This window comes from Uranotaenia lowii, chromosome 3, assembly GCF_029784155.1.
Source record: "Uranotaenia lowii strain MFRU-FL chromosome 3, ASM2978415v1, whole genome shotgun sequence".
Classification (NCBI taxonomy): Eukaryota; Metazoa; Arthropoda; class Insecta; order Diptera; family Culicidae; genus Uranotaenia; species Uranotaenia lowii.
This window is the reverse complement of record NC_073693.1, coordinates 200,952,453-200,971,614: the sequence shown is the minus strand read 5'-3', so window position 1 is coordinate 200,971,614 and position 19,162 is coordinate 200,952,453. Positions and strand designations below refer to the sequence as shown.

The 19,162-nt window shown below is 39.6% G+C and overlaps 1 protein-coding gene across 4 annotated transcripts in view; it reads right to left on the bottom strand.

Annotated features, from left to right (window-relative positions):
• Positions 1 to 19,162, bottom strand: part of LOC129757648 (protein TANC2) — a 392,643-nt gene that overhangs the window by 5,680 nt on the left and 367,801 nt on the right. For 3 of the 4 annotated variants that reach the window (XM_055754920.1, XM_055754924.1, XM_055754922.1), the window contains 2 exons: positions 10,397 to 10,703; positions 9,703 to 9,975 (listed from right to left, as the gene is read on the bottom strand). In XM_055754920.1, coding sequence (XP_055610895.1) covers positions 9,703 to 9,975; positions 10,397 to 10,703 — 580 coding nt within the window. The remainder of the gene's footprint in view (positions 1 to 9,702; positions 9,976 to 10,396; positions 10,704 to 19,162) is intronic. The other variant, XM_055754921.1, reaches the window with a different exon arrangement.

Below are 19,162 nucleotides of genomic sequence, written 5' to 3'. Positions count from 1 at the left end.
CATCCAGACTGAAAATTGCAATATTGGTGTAAGTAGGTACCTAACATGAAAGCGAGTTAGATTCTACCATTTTCGATCCAAGCTGCTTTCGATTTCTGGTGCTTTTAAGAAGAAAGAGAATCGCACTGCTCTCAAGATGTTCTTGAAGTTTATGGCTGTATACAGTGTATAGTCATCTGAAGATCATTCAAAACACCGTCATCGAACTGATCGTGATAAGCCTAATATAATTTAGTTCAGGATGGGTGACGAATTGATGTTTTCATGCCATTTACTAAAACTGATATTTATTGTCAGATCGATTGTAATTATTTTTAACAATTATTTTAAATGTTTAATTTGAAGCTTACTGATCTCTAAATTTTAACGATCTCAAACTAGATCATAAAATATCTTGTTCTGATTCAAAATAGCTAGATTAGAGATACAAACCGCGAATAATTTTCTGGTTTGAATTTTACCATCTGATGATTCAATCGATTATTCAAAAAAGACAATGAATTCAGAATAGACAATGATGTTTGATGTTAACTTACGAATAAATGTAAAGATTGATCCAATCGGCAAATCATGGTTTAACATTGCAGCTCAAATCACGATCTATTGGTTTGTATTGTTCAACATTGAAAAATGAAACAAAGTAAAAGTATGCAATCTTGCAAAATCAAATGTCTCTGTTCTCACTGAGAATGTTTGTATACTACTAATACACATAGCTGACCCGGTGTGCTTTGCTAAACTTTCTGAAAACTGTTCAAAGTTATTAAAATTAACAAAATATTTAAAACCATTCTTTCGAATTTAATTTTAACATTGTTTGTTAGAGCTATTTGAAGATTTTAGCTTATTTGCAAGCAATTTGAAATTCAAACTGAGTTTCAGTTCGAACGTTTAGTTTACAATATGAAATTGATAGTTATGCTTTTTTATTGGATTTGGAATAGGTTTTACAATTCATGTCTTCTTCAATCCAAAATTTATGTCTGTCTTTCCAGTATAAAAATATATTTCAGATTTATTTTAAATGACCTACCATTGATCCATTGGAATCATAAACTTTCGAAATGAATTATTTCGGTTACGTAAATTCAACTTTTTGCCTGTCAAATTCTGGGTGGAGGAGCGAGAATATAATGATTCAGAAAAGATCAATAGTTTGTGAGTTTTCAAATCGACAATGAAGAATTTCCAAGGCGATTGTGCAAAATTATTCATATCATGTCTTATTGCATCGTGAAAATCTCAAACACACGTAAAAAATCTGAAAAAAATAAGCAAGATAGTCCTTTCCTTTTCCTAACCAACACAAAACGCTGCTAATTTTTTGCATATCCGAGCGCTAGTAACGTAGCTATAACCGAAATAAAGTGCCCGGATACCAAATGATCGTAGCTTTTTGTGGCACGGAGATACTAGCGTAGGAAGCGATGGATGATTTGCTTGCGACAACAATTGTACAAGCAGATTCTTCCCAAATTCTGCTCTAGCCCTGAGCAGACGAAAGTGATTCGCATTTCTGGACAAGTGGTGAGACGTCATCCTTTTGAAGCGCAATTTGTGATGGAAATCCCTGCTTATTAGAAGTTTGTGGGTATGTAACAGAGTTTAAAATTCCTGGGACCCTCTTATGGGAAGCACTGAGTTGTCCATATTATATAGAAGTTCGGAAGGGTACAAATACGGCAACCTTTAGCGCTCTATTCTGTATGGTCTGTAACTCCTTAAGGCGACTTTTACAGGCTTTACCCCATAGTGACACCAGATATTGCAACCTGGAGTTGAATCACCAGTGGCTGATAGGTCTTTCGATCCGAGTCGGTACGGGAAGTCTCAATCGCACATTCAGATATTGCTCATGCTTAACTCATCAACAATAATTGCAGCACAACCAAGGGGTCCGTTACCACTGGCTTGGGACAAGTTTGACTCATCTCACTCCCTTCCAACTGTTCGAAACAAATAAAGAATTCCGAAAAAGTTTCCAAGTATCTTTCTGGAGATTCAAAATTTGCCGAGATACTCCGGCTGGCTGATTCCACAATCCATTGTATATCAGTTTTCGGATCGCTCGATGCCCTGTCCAATCCCTTCCACCAATCCCCTTATAGAGTTAAGCTATTTTGAAATATGAATACTATAAATAAAATAGTTACACATTGTTAATATCTTACCTCCTACCATTTGAAAAGGATACTAGAATTTCTTTAATGAAAAGATCTTTATAGTACGAATTTTCAAACGGCCCAGAAATCAGTGCTAAGAATTTTTCTGGTCGAAGCATGCCGAGACTGCTATGTCGATCGCCCAAACCCAAACAAATTAATTTTCACACCAGCATGACATGGCTATCTTGTTTTTAAAAACAACCACTGATATTATTTTTTCTGCAGAAATCTTTTCATAAACATCACCTTTTAAAAACCACCATCCTCTTCACATCTCATCACATTTTTAACATGAAAACAGGGACAGCTCTTGGCGGTAATCCATACGCCAGGTTGGCTCACTTTTCTTCACAGCCGCATTTTCGGAACTACTCCTTTCGGCTTTTAATTAGCCTTTATAACCCAACCATATCGGAGGAAAAACTTGTATTCACTAATTTCACATTACTGCAGTTCCTATGCATTTGGAAGAACTTTCATTTCCGGAACCGTTCTCAATTATTTTTGCATTGAAACATACAAACTAAGAAAAATTTGACGAAACCTTAATTCCTGAGGAGTTGACAACGCAACCTTATACCTTTTCCCGTTAGTATTGACAAGCGTAACTATTACTATCCTTTCCCGATTATTCTAAAAATTGTGCATCGTTCAATAACTTTCATTTTCACTTGAAAAACATAATTTTCCCGAAATTTATAATCAGCGCAGAAAAAACACATGCTTTCGAAAGAAGTCCAGGCCTACTCCTCCAGAACTGAAGATGATTTTGACTACACAAACCAAATAAGTTTCAAAAGTTTTCGGCCTATAATATGGAAAATATGTTCGGCAAAAATTTTTGGTTGAAAACACGGATAATATAATTGAACTTTTTTTTTTTTTTATCAAAAACACAGGAAGTTTGTTCGGAATATATTTATCAAAATCAATGGAAGTTCGTTCAGGAATTTTTGATTAAAAACAGCGAATTATGTTCCGATTCTTTTTTTTTTTTCAAAACATTGAAAATATGTACGGTGGTTTTTGGTCAGCAATATTTTTGCTATAATTTTCTCAAAAAAAAAAACACTGAAAATATGTTCAGAAATTTTTGGTAAAAACCCTTGAATATATGTTCGAAAAATTTTGGTCAAAAATACTGAAAATATGATAGAGAACTTTAAGTCAAAATACTGAAAATATGTTGATACATTTTTGTTCAAGTAAACTGAAGGTATATTCGAAAAATTTGGGTCAAAAAACACTGAAAATATGTCCGAAATGGTTGTTCAAAAATATCCAAATACTTTCGAAAGTTTTCTTCTTCTTCTTCTTCTTTTTCCAACATAGCCAAAACATGTAAGCATCCTGAAAAATGAAAGACTTGTGTCCTTCATTCTAGTTTTCAACGTAATCTCTGTTGCATTGAAATATGCATTGCATAGTATTACTACGGCCAGGCCAACCATGTGGTAAATACCGCAAAAAAATTTGGAAAAAGAGGAAGAATTAAGCGAGTTCCTTATCAAACGCTTTATATGCTCTATGTTTAATAAGTGAAAATTATGCAATGCAAAAGTCTAAAATCGTAGAAAAAGTTTGGATCTCACCAAATAGATTATTGTCGCCAGAACGCATAACTTGCTGATTTGGAAACGTACATCTAAAGTCGGCAGGAGCAAAGGGCTGATGCTGTTTTAATATAGGAACCTACTGAAACCGGAATTTCCAAAATATTTCTTCCCACATCCTGTAAATTTTTTGATTGCTGCAGCACACGTCATAATTTTGTACACCTTTGCGATTATTTTCAACTAGATTCGATACTGGATCTTCGTAATTTAATTTAAACGTTTTTCTTCCTCAGCTAAAACGACTTCACTTTCCCTACTTGAGGCTCCTTTTATGGAAACAAATTCTTGGCGAGCTGTTAATTAGTTTTCGATTAGCCGAAAGTATTTTTTTTTAATCCGCTTAAAAATTAGACTAAACTATCGTATTTTAACAAAACTTTGTGCCAATTTAAAAATCATCTTTTCATATCAAAAGTTTTAAATCTATTTTTAATGAAAATCTTGTGAAGAATTTTCGTGTTGTTCGTCATATTCGAGCCCTCCTTTAAAAAAAAAAGGTAAATAAACGCCTTTGAACCTTTTTTTTATCAACTTATTACATCTTAACTTGAATGTGTGCCAAATTTGATCAAAAAAGTTTCAAATTGTTCGAGTTCTGTTACATTTCATATTGGTTTTATTTCATCTGTGATTTTATATAGGACCTCTCTTCCAACAAAGGGAGGGAGTTTCAAATACAATAAATATATCAAAATTGGTCTACGAATGTTTACCAATACATATAATTTTTTTTTGTAATTTGATGAACATAACTTGAAAATTTTATGTTAATTTTGTCTGGGAGCCCCTCGCCTCCTGCCTTAAGTCGGAGCAGTTTTGAAGTGTCAAATAAATCATTCTCTGTCTAGAAAACGACCATTTTTACGTTCTTCAAAGTCTAAGAAATTTGTTTTCAAAAAACATGCTTCGGAATAAAAATCTTGGACATAACAACTACCAGGAATACTGAATAACTAAATAAATCAGCTACCGAATCCTCAATAAAAATTAACTTTGTGTCTAAGTTAGCTGAAGTTAGAAGCTATATGGTGCACATAAGGCTATGATCATTTAGTATCCGGGCAGTTTGTAACGAGTGTATTTTAAAAACTATTCATTCGATCGAAAAACTTTGTATGAAGGAAATAAAGGTGTTAATATGACATTTAATATAAAAATATAAAAAAAAATATTTATCAATGATTTTAAGAAATACTCTAACTTTTTCATAAAATCTCTTTTTTATCTTTGCACACTTTTTTCAGTCATGTATTGATTTATTTTTTTTACCACAGAAGTAAAACCTTTGCAAAATCATGATATTTTACACAAACTCACCTGAAAAAAGCAATTGGAATCTGGTTGGAACCTTTTCATGAGTAGGCATCTCGAAAGATTTGATATTTTAAATCCGTTTTTAACATAAATCTTTTTATCCATCAGAACGCATCTGTCATATTGCGTAAAAACCGGATGCACAGATTGCGATCTTTGAAACTGATCATTATTAGTTATTTACTTGGTGTCTACTAGTCAGACAACACTTTTTGCCTGCCAAATATGGATTTTTTGCATTATTTAAGGAGTCTGCATTCAGTTATCCCCAATAACCATAGGCTTTTTTCCATATTTAAGATCAAGGGTTGCACTCCGATGGTTGAGTTGAACTTTGTGTGGATCCTAGAGTGACTCCTTATACTTCTTAACCATTTGGTCCGAAAAAAGAATCAGAAAAAATCAACAGTTCATGAGCTTTCAAGTCAACAATGAAAAATTTTCGAGGCGCAAAATGCGTAAAAAGAGCAAATTTGTGCAAAATTTATTTTACCATGTCTTTTTGCATCGAAAATATCTCAAACACACGTAAACTTAAAAATCTATCAAAAATAGGCAAGATAGTCCTTTTCATAACCAACAAAACGCTACTAAAGTTTTGCATATCCGAGCTCAATTAACGTAGCTATCACCGAAATAAAGTGCCCGGATACTAAATGATCATAGCCTTAAGGATATAATTCATAAGATCATGACCACAAAAATGTTAAAAAATTGTTAAAACAATACTTTTATCTAATGAATCAACGTCAACATTTTTCCATTCACAGTAGAAGAATTTCGAAAAGTAGTTTGAAAAGCCGAAGTAATTTTGGGCATATTTTGGCAATTTTAGAATCTCGAAATACGAAACACAGAATTTTTGATTAATTTTCAAAGTAGGAGTCCATACAAAAAAAAATATTTTTACAACAGTTCGGAATATTTTTTTTCCATGATACAGAATGTTCCATGTAAAACATTCATCTGTTTTGCTCGCAAACGCATCGAAGATCAAATCTTCCGATCGATCGAGCTATTGGCTGGCTGCTGTTGCTCGTTGGAAATGAGTAAAATCCATCGTTAAGAATTCTTCCAATGCTGCTGACTCATCGATGAAATGAAGTGCACTTTCTTGCAGACAGTGTGTAACGTCTTTATCAAAATTGAGTATGATATGGCTTAAGCACCCTAAAATAATGAAATGCGTTTGAGCGTGTATGAATGACAACCGAAGAGAGAACGTCAAAAAGGAAAGGAGGCCACGCGGCAGAAAAAAGGCTCTCCGTTCTCTTTCTGATCTCGACGGTGGAAGAGGTGTCGACGTGGCGCGGCTGAATCCAACATTCATTGGTGCGGAAAGAAATTAACCCGCGTTAATTTTCCGTCGATTTTTAAACATCAACTTGGCCGAGAAAGTGGAAGAAAATCGTAGCTTATCGATAGATTGCCAAAACCCGGTGCTACAAGCTCAATTTAGCCACGAGAGTGACCCCGTGATCCGTCGCAGAAACGAGCAAAAAGTGAAACGCGTTTTGTGGGAATCGGAAAATTTTTCACCTTGTGCACGCCATCTTATTTTCCGAATAAGGGGGCCCCATTGCAGAGCACCGATTTCTCGAGCAAGTAGCATCCTAAATCGAATTCGTCGTCGAGAAGCAACAACAATAAAAAATCGGAAGATTTTGCCTCGTTGTTCACATACCCTGCTCAAATGGTACGGTGCCCGGTTTAAAGTACAGTGAGAGCTTGTGCGGGTCAGAAACATTGGATATTCGACCATCGCGGTGCGGAAGATTCCTAGTGCGGGTTCAATCATCGCGCATACATTACGCATGTTCGCACGCCAAACGTTGGAAGGAGCAGATGAAATTTGTCTGAAAGCCTCCAGCGAAAAGCGAGATTGGGCGAGCAACGCAGAGGAGGAGAGAGCCAGGGCAGCGCACGAGGAAAGTGGAAGGCTCGGAGGACGTGTCGCGCTCATGCGAGATCCGTTAGCGCGAATATCACCAAGAAACCCGCGCTGCTGCCGGAATTAGAAGGTGAGTGACACGCAAATTTGTCTCACGCTAGGGTGCCCGGCATTAGGCCGGAAGTTTAAGCCTTTTCTTTTTCTGGGCCACAAATTGCGCCACTTTCCATTGAGTCTCATTCGCTACAAGTGCAGTTTCAGCTCTCGATGGACCGAAGGAAAAAAAAAAAACAAAAAAAAAAAGTAAACACGACTGACTGGTTCGGGATTAAATTCAATCGACTTTTGCCGGCCAAGAAAGGGACAAGATGCCATCAGAAGCGCTACAGCGCTTTTGTTGTACTGACAAAATGAATGATAATTGTGCAGTTAGGGTAATTTCGATTGAAGACAACATACTCGTAAAGTCACTGTTTAAAATATGATTGAACAAGGAACGAAAAATGAATAAGATTCCTTCGGTTTCTGGAGTATTTAACATTTCGATCATGAACAAGGTCTAATCAAAATTCTAAATTTAAAATTTGTTTTTAAATTTGATTACTTCATGTAACTGAATAACTCTGTTTAACCTCAAACCTGATTTTTCCAATCATGGATATGAAAGATCAAAATTTAGATTTATATGTGAATATCGAAAATAGTCATTTATTTAAAAATCATCTATAGCAAGTTAAAGCTAACTCGGTCAAAACACAAATTTTAAATAATAATAATAATAATATTTATTTATGTCCCTTTAACATAACAAATTTAAAAGATGATTTAAAAATTATAGAAGGTTAACAGGTTAACAATTGAAAGTTATCGGATTTGAATCTAATACTGCTGTCCAAATCGACTTCGTATTTGGAGGAAAGTCAGAAAAAAGACCTTGTATTCAAATTTAAAACAGGAAAAATCCTTTAATTTTTTCCAACTTGTCAATAACAAAATATTCCGGTAAATAATAACAGTAAAGCTTTTCGTTCATCAGATGTTCCTTATTTTTCCAATTCAGTTTTTCATCTGTTCCGACATCTATGTACGAATTTTAGGCTTCATAGTGATACATAATACAAAGGTTCAGACAATTCAAATAAACCATACTTTTTCATTGATTTATTCAAAAATTGAAATCTTTTACTTTCTTAAATACATCTTTGAAACTTTTCAAAAAAGCTGTTCGGCCATAAGGTTTTGAACCGAAATGATGATCATCTATGCACCCAAAATTCAGCCTCTGTGCCAATGGCGTGTAATCAATTACATAGCATCATTGGTACAAGAAGATAACGCGACCGGTGCTGATTCGATTTGCATCCACCGGCACTAACCTCCTAGAGCGACCGAATTGCGTATGTCTGAAAGAAACAAAATAAAAACGTTTTCACGTCCCTCCCTATCGCATCACAAGACGAAAAAGGATGGAAATAAATATCGGCCAACACCAGGCAGCCAGCGAACCGAGCACTGTGCGTGTGAATGTAGCAAAAGCAACAAAAAACATTCCTTCAATTCAATTCGCCGGCAAACAACCACGGCTAAGCTGTGCGTGTGTATGTAGCAAAAGCAACAAGAATATATTCCTTCAATTCACCGGCAAACAAGCACCGGCCAAGCTGCCCGGCTTTAGCAGCTGTGTATATGTAGCGTGTGTATGTAATAGCAGACAGTAAGCAAAGCACAATTCTCATTCAATGGGTTTCCCGTTTCCTTCACTCCCGTTCCCTTTGCCGTTTCCATCGCAAGACAAATGAATACCTTGAAAGGAGGCCAAACGCCGAGAAGCCACTGTCGTGCGTTTCTTTTGTGATTGATCGGTGGCAGAATGCCTATGACAAATATCCCTCTTCCTGCATGAAGCTCAAATAGTACACTGGTTAAGATGTCGGTCTGGCAAGACCAAATGGTTGGTGATTTGAGTTCGATTCTCCCTACGGGCGCTGTGGTTAATAGTTTTATTTTCTTGTCTCTGGGATGAATTATCCAATAGGAACGAAATCCCATAAAATGTTTTTCTTGTTTCGCTTGAATGTAGTGGTCATGCATCATTTTAGTTGGGAGCCGAGTCCTTATGCCAGTTACGGTTTTTCAAACATACCGTATTCGGCACAGTGCACAATTCAATGCATTATCGGCACAGAGATTTGCTAAATATGCATTGGATTTTTGCAACCTCTTCTATGGGTGTGGACAAATCAAAATTGAACGATATTTCTTAAGAACGCCTAATATATATTTAACGGAATTTCCTTAAAAAACTTTTAATGAGTATTTTCGCAAGCAGTTTAAAAAAATAACTAAACAAAGTGATGTTATATGAATCGAAGTTGCTGTTAATAAAATATCATTATTTCAATCATTTTGTGTTAATGAGAAATAAATCATAATAATAGAAAAAGGTTATTAACGTTGTCAAGCTGAACAAAAGTCACTCTGAATCTAGACTCGTAAAAACAAACAGTCTGGTTAATGCAAATTAAATTAAAAAAGTTGTCGCCAATATTAGTGGTAACGCCATTAAATCAACTAAGGTCTAAATTAAAATCAATTAAAAACGGAATAATCCACACAACACTCAGAAGAGCAAATTTGCAAACAATAATAATACGACACAAAAACAGAACAAAATCAGAGCTCGGAACAAACAGAAAGAGAGAGGAACAGCCCGTGCCTGCTAATTGATTCAATCCGGCGCTGGTCGTCGACGTTTGGGCCGTCCAGAGGGATTTGATCTTGCCAAAGACCATCGAGGCTTTGCCTAAGCTCAGCCGATGAAATTTATGGCTATCATTAGCTGCGTTCCGTTGTCTTTTGCTGATGATGGTTGCGCCATTACAGGTCGATGAATCCGATGCTGGTGACGCCGCGGACGATGTTCGCAAATTGCTGGTTCCTGCCGTGGCCGCTCGGTGATAGGTGGCCGGGTTCAGCAGGGACGCTAAACCTGTATTTTTTCCGGGGATGGAGGGGCATCATGGTTGTTAAGATTTTGGGATAGTGAAAATGGAATAATTTTTTTTAAGTATGAGAGCGTTTCTGGTCAATGATGATGGATTTTCCCGCACGAAAGTCGGGTGATGAAAATGGATCCTTGGACCGAGATGTTATCATAAATCCCCGCTTGATTATAGGGTTCAGATTGGAGTGAACCCATTTACGAAAACGAGTTAGAACCCAGACAAAGCCAAAGTCTTCCCATCGAATTTTGAACTGATTATGGTCTGGTGGGATCAAACATCGTAAAAAAAGTCTGGCAAAGAATTTTTACTGGGCGGAAATTAAAATATCAAGAGCAATTAGGCGGCCTGATCTCTTAATTGGTCACCAAGTAGCGCAGACAGTCATAAAAATTAGTTCGAACTTACCGGACAGAGTAGAGTTATCGGTGGCTGTATTGCTGCGTCGATATCCGAACGGGCTGCGCAAGTTCTTGGGACTGAACAGTCGCCTCCGGTTCTGTGGAGGAGTCGCACATGCACTGGACGATATCTCGCTGCTGCTGTTGAGTCCACTGCGCTGCGAGGATTTCATTCCGATGATTCCATAGTTGCCGCTGGAACTGTTGCCCGAAATACTTGCGTAGTGCGATTCCGAACGACCGGAAGCCGATGGGCAGCGAGGTGGACGATCCTTCAGCTTGTACACGTCCGACGACATGAGATCACTTGGGCTCTGAAAAAGATGAAACAGAATAAGTGGATGAACTCAGGGATTTGGATCTGATTTTTGTTTATTTTAAAAATTGATGTTTCAAAGCAGAAATTCCATGTTTGTCATAAAATTAAGGCAGTTCGTAATTATTTTGGTTTGGTTTGGTAAAAAAAAATGTAAAGGGTGATACGGTCAAAATTTGGTCAAGGGAAAACGCGTGTAAATCGGTGGAATCGTTTATTTAAAAAGTCAAATTAAATTTCTTTTTCAAGTTTAATCAGTATCAGTGTCCACCTTCTTCGCCGCAGAAAGCCAGTTTGCCTTGAACCGCTGCTCGTCCTTAGCAGTTTTTTTGGTCTTCTTTAGGTTCCGCTTGACAATAGCCCAGTATTTCTCAATTGGGCGGAGCTCTGGCGTGTTGGGAGGGTTCTTGTCCTTGGGAACCACCTGCACGTTGTTGGCGGCGTACCACTCCATGGCCTATTTACCGTAATGGCAAGATGCCAAATCCGGTCAAAACAGTACGGAACAACCGTGTTTCTTCAGGAAAGACAGCAGAAGTTTATTCAAACACTGTTTCGCGTAAATTTCTTGGTTGAAAGTCCCGGAAGCTATGAAAATGCTGCTTTTCAAGCCCCCTCTCCCTTCCTTTTGCCGTATAAAACTCCTGTCCCGGAAGCTGCTTGTAGTCGACTTTGACGTAGGTTTCGTCGTCCATTACCACGCAGTCAAACTTCGTCAGCATCGTCGTGTACAGCCTCCGGGATCGCGCTTTGGCCGTCGTATTTTGTTTATCATCGCGATTTGGAGTCACTACCTTCTCGTAAGTCGATAGTCCGGCTCGTTTTTTGGCTCGATGCACGGTTGTAGACGATACACCCAGCTTATTTGCGGCATCTCGGAGAGAGAGGTTAGGGTTTCGCTTGAAGCTACCGGTAACTCTCTTTGTCGTCTCAGCGGCTTAAGGTTTCGGATTTCCCCCCGATCCAGACTTCCTGGCTGTCGACAAACGTTCCCCAAACATTTTAATTATATTTGTAACGGTTGATTTGGCAACTTTTAGCGATTTTGCCAGCTTTGCGTGCGAGTAGCTCGGATTTTCGCGATGCGCGAGCAAAATTTTGATACGCTGCTTTTCTTCCTTAGACGGCATTTTGACAACAGAAGAGTGAATTCCAAAATCAAAATAGGAGCAGCATTCTACACACACACCTTCAAAATGAGAGGTGTTCAGGTTTTTTAAATGCAAAATTGAAAGAAATACGATACCCAACCCCGGTGGATGCTTTGGTCGTATGCAGACTGAGAAGGTGGCCGCACGCGTGTGTTCCCTAGGTCAGGGGCGGCGTGCAACAACAACCGAGCGTCTGTTCTCCAGGTCAGGGGCGGCTCAAACAGCGTCTGTCTCGCAGCGAGCGGCTGAATTTATGAAATGCGGCTCCCGCCAGCTAAGTCCAAGATGGCAGCCCCATCACGGGATAGGGACTTTAGGCTAACAACCTGTTCCCGACTTGAAATTGTTACGGAATCCGAAAGAAATGACCGACCTGGAACTTTGGCGACGACTTTTAGCATGAAAACACGGACCCGAATTGGAACAACAAGGCAAACTGGAACAACTTGCTAGAGAGGCTAGCCGCCTTAAGCTTGAAATTCTGGGACTGAGCGAAATCCGTTGGCCTAACACTGGAGAACACAAGACACAGTCCGGGCAAGTCCTGCTTTACTCTGGCATACGAGGAGAACAAACTAATCGGGAACGAGGAGTTGGTTTCCTGTTAAGTCCGCAGGCCTACGCGGCCCTCATTAGATGGGAACCGATAAACGAAAGAATAATCTATCCAGATTTAGAACACGGGTTAGAAACCTTTCAATGGTCCATTGTTATGCGCCAACTGACGTTGCCGATTTGCAGGAGAAAGAGCAGTTTTACATTCAACTGAACAGGGTGGTAGAGAAAATTCCGAAGGGTGACATTCAAATCCATTTGGGCGACTTTAACGCAAAGATTGGCGACAATCAGGACCTTGAGCGCATCATAGGGCGCCATGGTCTAGGACAGATGAGCGAAAACGGAGAGCTGTTTGTAGAATTTTGTGGCAACAACAACATGGGAACGCAACAAACGAAGCGCAGACATTGCATCTGACCATCACCTCGTCCTTGGCGAGATACGTCCGCCCGAGAATCCCGAGCCTCGGAATTGCCGACAGACGGAACAGTCGAAGAACAGTGGTGTGGAATCAAGAATGTCTTTATCACGACGAGCCATAGAAGTGAATGGATGTCGGATGAAACTTGGAGGGTGGTCGATGATCGGAGAAAGGCGAAAGTCGGAATTGAGCAGGCATGCACCGGGTCAGCCAAAGCAGCCGCCCGCTTACGATATGCGGAGCTAGAAAAGGCAGTTAAACGAGCTTGTAGACGAGACAAGAGAGCCTGGACAAACTCCCTAGCCGAAGAGGGAGAAAGAGCCGCCGCCAATGGAGATATCCGATTACTTTATGAAATTTCTCGCCGCCTCAGTCGTGCAAAGACTAATGCAAAAATGCCGCTGAAAGACCGACCAGGTCAGTTATTGACCTATCGAACAGATCAGCTCAAACGATGGACTGATCACTTCGAGCACTTCCGAGTCACGAATGGCGATGGCCAACAGAACCTCGAAACGCCAACTGTAAGCCGCAAAAATGGCGTCAACTCGGAAGCGCCCTCGCTGGCTGAAATAGAAGCGGCAATCAAAAACATGAAATCCAACAAAGCACCTGGGATCGATTGCATCCCTGCTGAAATGCTGAAAGCCGACCCTGCCCTGTCAGCACAAATGCTGCACCGTCTCTTCGCTGACATTTGGGATTCTGCAACATTCCCGGCCGACTGGATACAGGGTATTCTCGTAAAGGTCCCGAAGAAAGGAGACCTGACAGAGTGCGGTAACTGGCGAGGAATAACGTTGATCTGTACAACCCTCAAAGTACTCTGCAAAGTGATCCTGAACAGGAACCAGGAGAAAATCGACGCTACACTCCGACTGCAACAAGCTGGGTTCTGATCCGGACGATCATGTGTGGACCACATCACAACGCTACGAATCATATTTGATTTCGAAAAAGCGTTTGACCGACTTAACCACGAAAATATCTGGGCTGCTCTAAGACAACGAGGGGTCCCAGAGAAACTAGTCTAGCTCATCGAAGAACAGTATGAGGCATTTTCGTGCAAGGTCTTGCACGACGGTGTCTTGTCCGATCCAATCCCGGTAACTGCTGGAGTGAGACAGGGATGTATCTTATCACCGCTACTTTTTTTAATCGTAATGGATGAGATTCTGACTGGATCAATCGACTGTGCACCGAACCGAGGATTGCCGTGAAATCCTTCAACAATGGAGCAACTGAACAACCTTGACCTGGCTGGCTCACCGAAAGTTCCAAGACAGCAGGTCTCAAAGTCAATGTCGGAAAGACCAAGTCGATGGAGAACAACACAAGAAATCCCTCCAGTTTCATGGTAGCTGGGCAACAAGTTGAGAAAGTGGAGTGCTTCCAGTATCTTGGTAGCCAGATAACGCCTGATGGTGGGATCAGGAAAGACATCGAAACCCGGATCAGAAAGGCTCGATTTGCATTTGCGAGTCTCCGAAACATACTGGCTGTCACGCCAGATCTCTCTACGAACGAAAATCCGAATCTTCAACTTAAACGTCGAATCCGTATTGCTGTATATGCGGAATATCATCCGCGCTTGGTGGCCTGGCAACTGGATCTCGAATGAGGAACTATATCGCAGGTGTCATCAAAGGGCGCTAGAAATCAAGATTCGGGAACGTAAGATTCGGATTTCGGATTTGTAGAGAGGCGTTAGATTGGAATCCAGAAGGGCATCGAAGAAGAGGCAGACACAGAAACTCGTGGCGGCGAAGCCTAGCCGCCGAAATCCGAACTGTCGATGAGAATGTTGACTGGGACCGACTGAAGACGCTGGCTCCGGATCGTCAACAGTGGAGGTCTTTTACCACGGCCCTATGCACCGGAGGATCGGCACGGGAACATTAAGTATGTAAGTACACTTATACCTAATTATATTTTTTTTAATCAAATGCATTGTAGGTTATCAAGAATATCCTTTATTTAAACAACGTTTCAAAATTCCAATTTGGTATGCCAACTCGTGTCAAATTCGGTAAAAAAGGTTCAGCGTTCTCCAGAAGCCACAAATTTTGTTTTAGAAAGAGATCGTTTAAACATTGTGATCTTTAATTCATAAGATTTTTTTACAATATTTCTTTTAAGAGCATATTGTTGTTTTATTATTCTAGCTCGATTTAGCATGACTTTGAACATTTTTTTGATAATTTCATAGAAATTATCTAGAATTGAAGAAGCGAGCGGTAGTTTCCTCTTCAAGAAAATAAATTTCTACAAACACCTCCATTATTTTTAACTCCGAAAATTTTGCATTCTTCGAAATTTTAATCCATTTAATGGAAAAATAAGTTTTTAAAACATCATTTGTGTAGAAATTCACCCAACGATGGGTTAAGTACACCTTTGCAAGCTTCATTCCAACTTTTCAACATTTTTATTTTTATTGCTTAAGCAGAGTGTAACAAATAATTCAACATAATTTTCACAATTCCAGCTAGTATACTTACTTTACAACATTACAAAACCCGTGCCCACTGTCTTTCGTGAATAGTCCTTAAATACATTACCAGATCAAAAATTTTTTGACATATCTCTCAAAACGAATCTACAATTTTCCGCAGAATGTTTATGCATCTGGTATGGTACCACTTTTGACCTGAAGTTCGTTTAAAGTTCATTCTAAACAAGTGTATCGTGTAAAAAAAATTGTAAATAAAAATTTAAACTTAAAACTTGAAACACGTTGATGAGCTTGCAGTTGTAAAGAAATGTAGATTGTCCAAAAACAGCTGTAATTTAAATGCGCCATCTAGAGACCTGAACTGATTAATGTCGGTACATGTAAGTAACATGAATCAGCTGTTTCGCCTTCGGTGAATGTTAATAACACCACAAAACAGTAGCTTCTCGCTCACGACGGCCGACGAGACGAGTGCATGGATTGAATCATTTTTTTTTCTGGCCTCTCCCTTAATCTGGCTCCAAATGGAAAACAAACAGAGAAGAAGAAAAAAACGAGGTCTCTGACCAACCAAGAAGACTGGACACCGAATTTGGACATGACTGGTAAGCAAGATATGCAACTGATGCTGACTGCAACAAATCCTTATATGACTTAAGAGTTTAGTGTTTCCTTTAAAACTTATTTTGATAGTTAAACTTCGATACCATCATCCAAACATTTTCAAAAAAAAGTTTATGTTTGTTTGATGATAGAAATTGTACGTATATAAAAGATCAATCATTTAGGAGAATTTAATTGGAAATGTGAATCTTCTTCCAGGTCCACAAAGTATCTCAAGATGTCCATTTCGGCCAGGGCCCGTTTGGCCAGTCTCGTCTCACAGTTGGATACTGGCTTCTGATAGCGGTCCGTTTTTGGAAGAGAAATTGAAACCAAAGTAATTTCTTTGGAGGTGCAACTGAGTCTTGGTGAGGCTTTTCAGGTACACTGGGAAAGAGGTCGCCCATAAACATGTTTTATTTTTAGCAGAAACGTAAAAACGTTACGATCACCAGCACCGCATCATCAGAACTGGGTTCTGATTGAAGTCACCAAAAGATTCGTCTTCGAGAAAACAGCCCAAAAATAAACTGGTTTGGGCAATTTAGGGCCAAATTACATTCACGCTGATTGATGAGCTGAAGTTAATAAGGCAACATTCTTCACTTGTGTATAGGATGGGCTAATTGGTTAAGTGTTGTTTGGTTGAGTTATAAAAATATTGCAATGACCGGTTACCAGTTGTTTGTGTACAAGTCGCAAACCTAACTATAGGAGGTACAGTTTAGCAGCGGAAGCTACCTTAAGCCCCTAGCTGGGGGCGTCGTCGATCGTAAGAGAGACATTAAGCGATCCAGTTTGCTGGCCAGTGTGCTGAAACTAGAGCATTCGTGGATTCTTGGAAGTAATGGAAAAATAAACAGCTTTGTCTTTAGGCTAAGTTTTCTAATTGATCTGACCGTAGATGGAATCGAGAAAATGATTGAAGACCTGGAACTAATGCATATCGGTTTAGAGGTTCGGTTTCCTGCATGAGATGCATTAGATCAAAGCATTTTTTGTGCAAAAAGCAATACTGCGAAGAAAATAACTACAAAAACTCTAATTTTCATGTTTTCGAAACAAAAATCCGTGCATAAAAGAATGAAATCGTTTGTTACTCGCTGATGAACTTAACGTCTTTTAACCCGTTGGTCAATTTGGTTGAAAATTGGCCTGATTCTAGGTAAACATTTTTAATTCATTTCACTGAATTGTGAAATAAAAAAAATAATTTTTAACTGAATCTATACAGAGTACAGAGCTGCAAATGGTCAGTGTCAGACACCAAATTTCAGTCGACTTTGATACTGATCTTGATTGCTTCGACTTTTTCTTCTCTCTGCGGAAGATTACATTTTGTCAACTATCGGTCAACAAATAGTGTAAAAGCCCTGCCAACACAACCACAAAATGATATAAAAAAGATGGCCACGTGTTTGATGCGAGTGGAGTACAACCATGACATGCACCATTGACATTGCTGCCTGACGGAGTTTGTTGCTTGGTTATTCAATTCGTAGACGACTATGATATTTTTTTGCTGACATTGACCAATGTGGTGGAAAGAAGGTGATGAAGAAACACGCACACTAATACAGAACTCGTTATTCAAGAAGTAAAAAGGTAAACAAAGCCTACGTCACTTGCCAGGATGTTTATGTATCCTAGGCGAGAATTGTAAACAGTAGTTGGCAATGATTTTTTTCTCTATAGTTTTCGCTGCTGGTTGTTTGTTTGGAAATGCAACTGACGTCACGAATTGTCATGGTTTCAATGTTTACAAAAAAAAAAATTTACCAACACTTAGCACGGGATTTCCATCGCCACCTGAGATGTGTATACAGGTTGGACATTGACTACTAGCCACCAGTCAGGATCGAATGGTATCGGGTGGTATGAATAAGAAAATAGAAATTGCTTCGATGCTTTTACTTAGCTCGAATTTTATATTGGCAAAATTCGAAAGCATTTGCTCAACTAGATATGAAAAAGCAGAGTAGAACATTTATTTTCAACCAGCTCCGGATTAAAAATATGCATGCCATTCAAAGTATTTGACTCACAAAACTGCTTGAAAATAGCAAAAGTAATTACTAGACTAGAGTTTTATTAATATCCGCCATTGACTGATATTTTGCAGCCCTGTATTGAAAATGAATTTCTGAATGTCTGTTCCCTATAGACTCGGAAACTACTGAACCGATTAGCGTGAAACTTAACAGGAGGGGTCTGTTCAGTTTCATCTCCGGCCTCCAAGAAGGTTCCCAAACAAAAAAAACATGCTTTAATAACTCGAGAACTGTTCTTGCAAATGTTACCAATTTAGCATGGAAGTGTATTTGTGTACGAGGAATGTTCTTTAAGGGGGGGGGGGGTAAGGTCTAACAGGTAAAAAAAAACACCTTACTTACTTACTTAATGATCCCGCGCCGATCCTCCGGTGCATAGGGCCGTGGTAAAAGACCTCCACTGTTGACGATCCGGAGCCAGCGTCTTCACCTGGTCCCAGTCAAGATTTTCGTCGACAGTTCGGATTTCAGCGGCTAGGCTTCGCCGCCACGAGTTTCTGGGCCTGCCTCTTCTTCGATGACCTTCTGGATTCCAATCTAGCGCCTCTCTGCAAATCTCGTTTTCATCTTTTCGCAGCGTGTGCCCAATCCATCTCCACTTACGTTCTCGAATCTCGATTTCTAGCGCCCTTTGATGACACCGGCGATATAGTTCCTCATTCGAGATCCAGTTGCCAGGCCACCAAGCGCGGATGATATTCCGCAGGCAGCGGTTTACAAATACTTGCAGTTTTCGCGTCGTCACCGCATATGTGCACCAAGTTTCGCACCCGTACAGCAATACGGATTTGACGTTTGAGTTGAAGATTCGGATTTTTGTTCGTAGAGAGATCTGGCGTGACCGCCAGATGTTTCGGAGACTCGCAAACGCAAATCGGGCCTTTCTGATCCGGGTTTCGATGTCTTTCCTGGTACCACCATCAGGCGTTATCTGGCTACCAAGATACTGGAAGCACTCCACTTTCTCAACTTGTTGCCCAGCTACCATGAAACTGGAGGGATTTCCTGTGTTGATCTCCATCGACTTGGTCTTTCCGACATTGACTTTGAGACCTGCTGCCTTGGAACTTTCGGTGAGGTCGTCGAGTTTGCTCTGCATATCCGGTTGCGTTTGGGCGAGCAAAACAATATCGTCAGCCAGGTCAAGGTCGTTCAGATGCTCCATTGTTGAAGGATTCCACGGCAATCCTCGGTTCGGTGCACAGTCGATCGATCCAG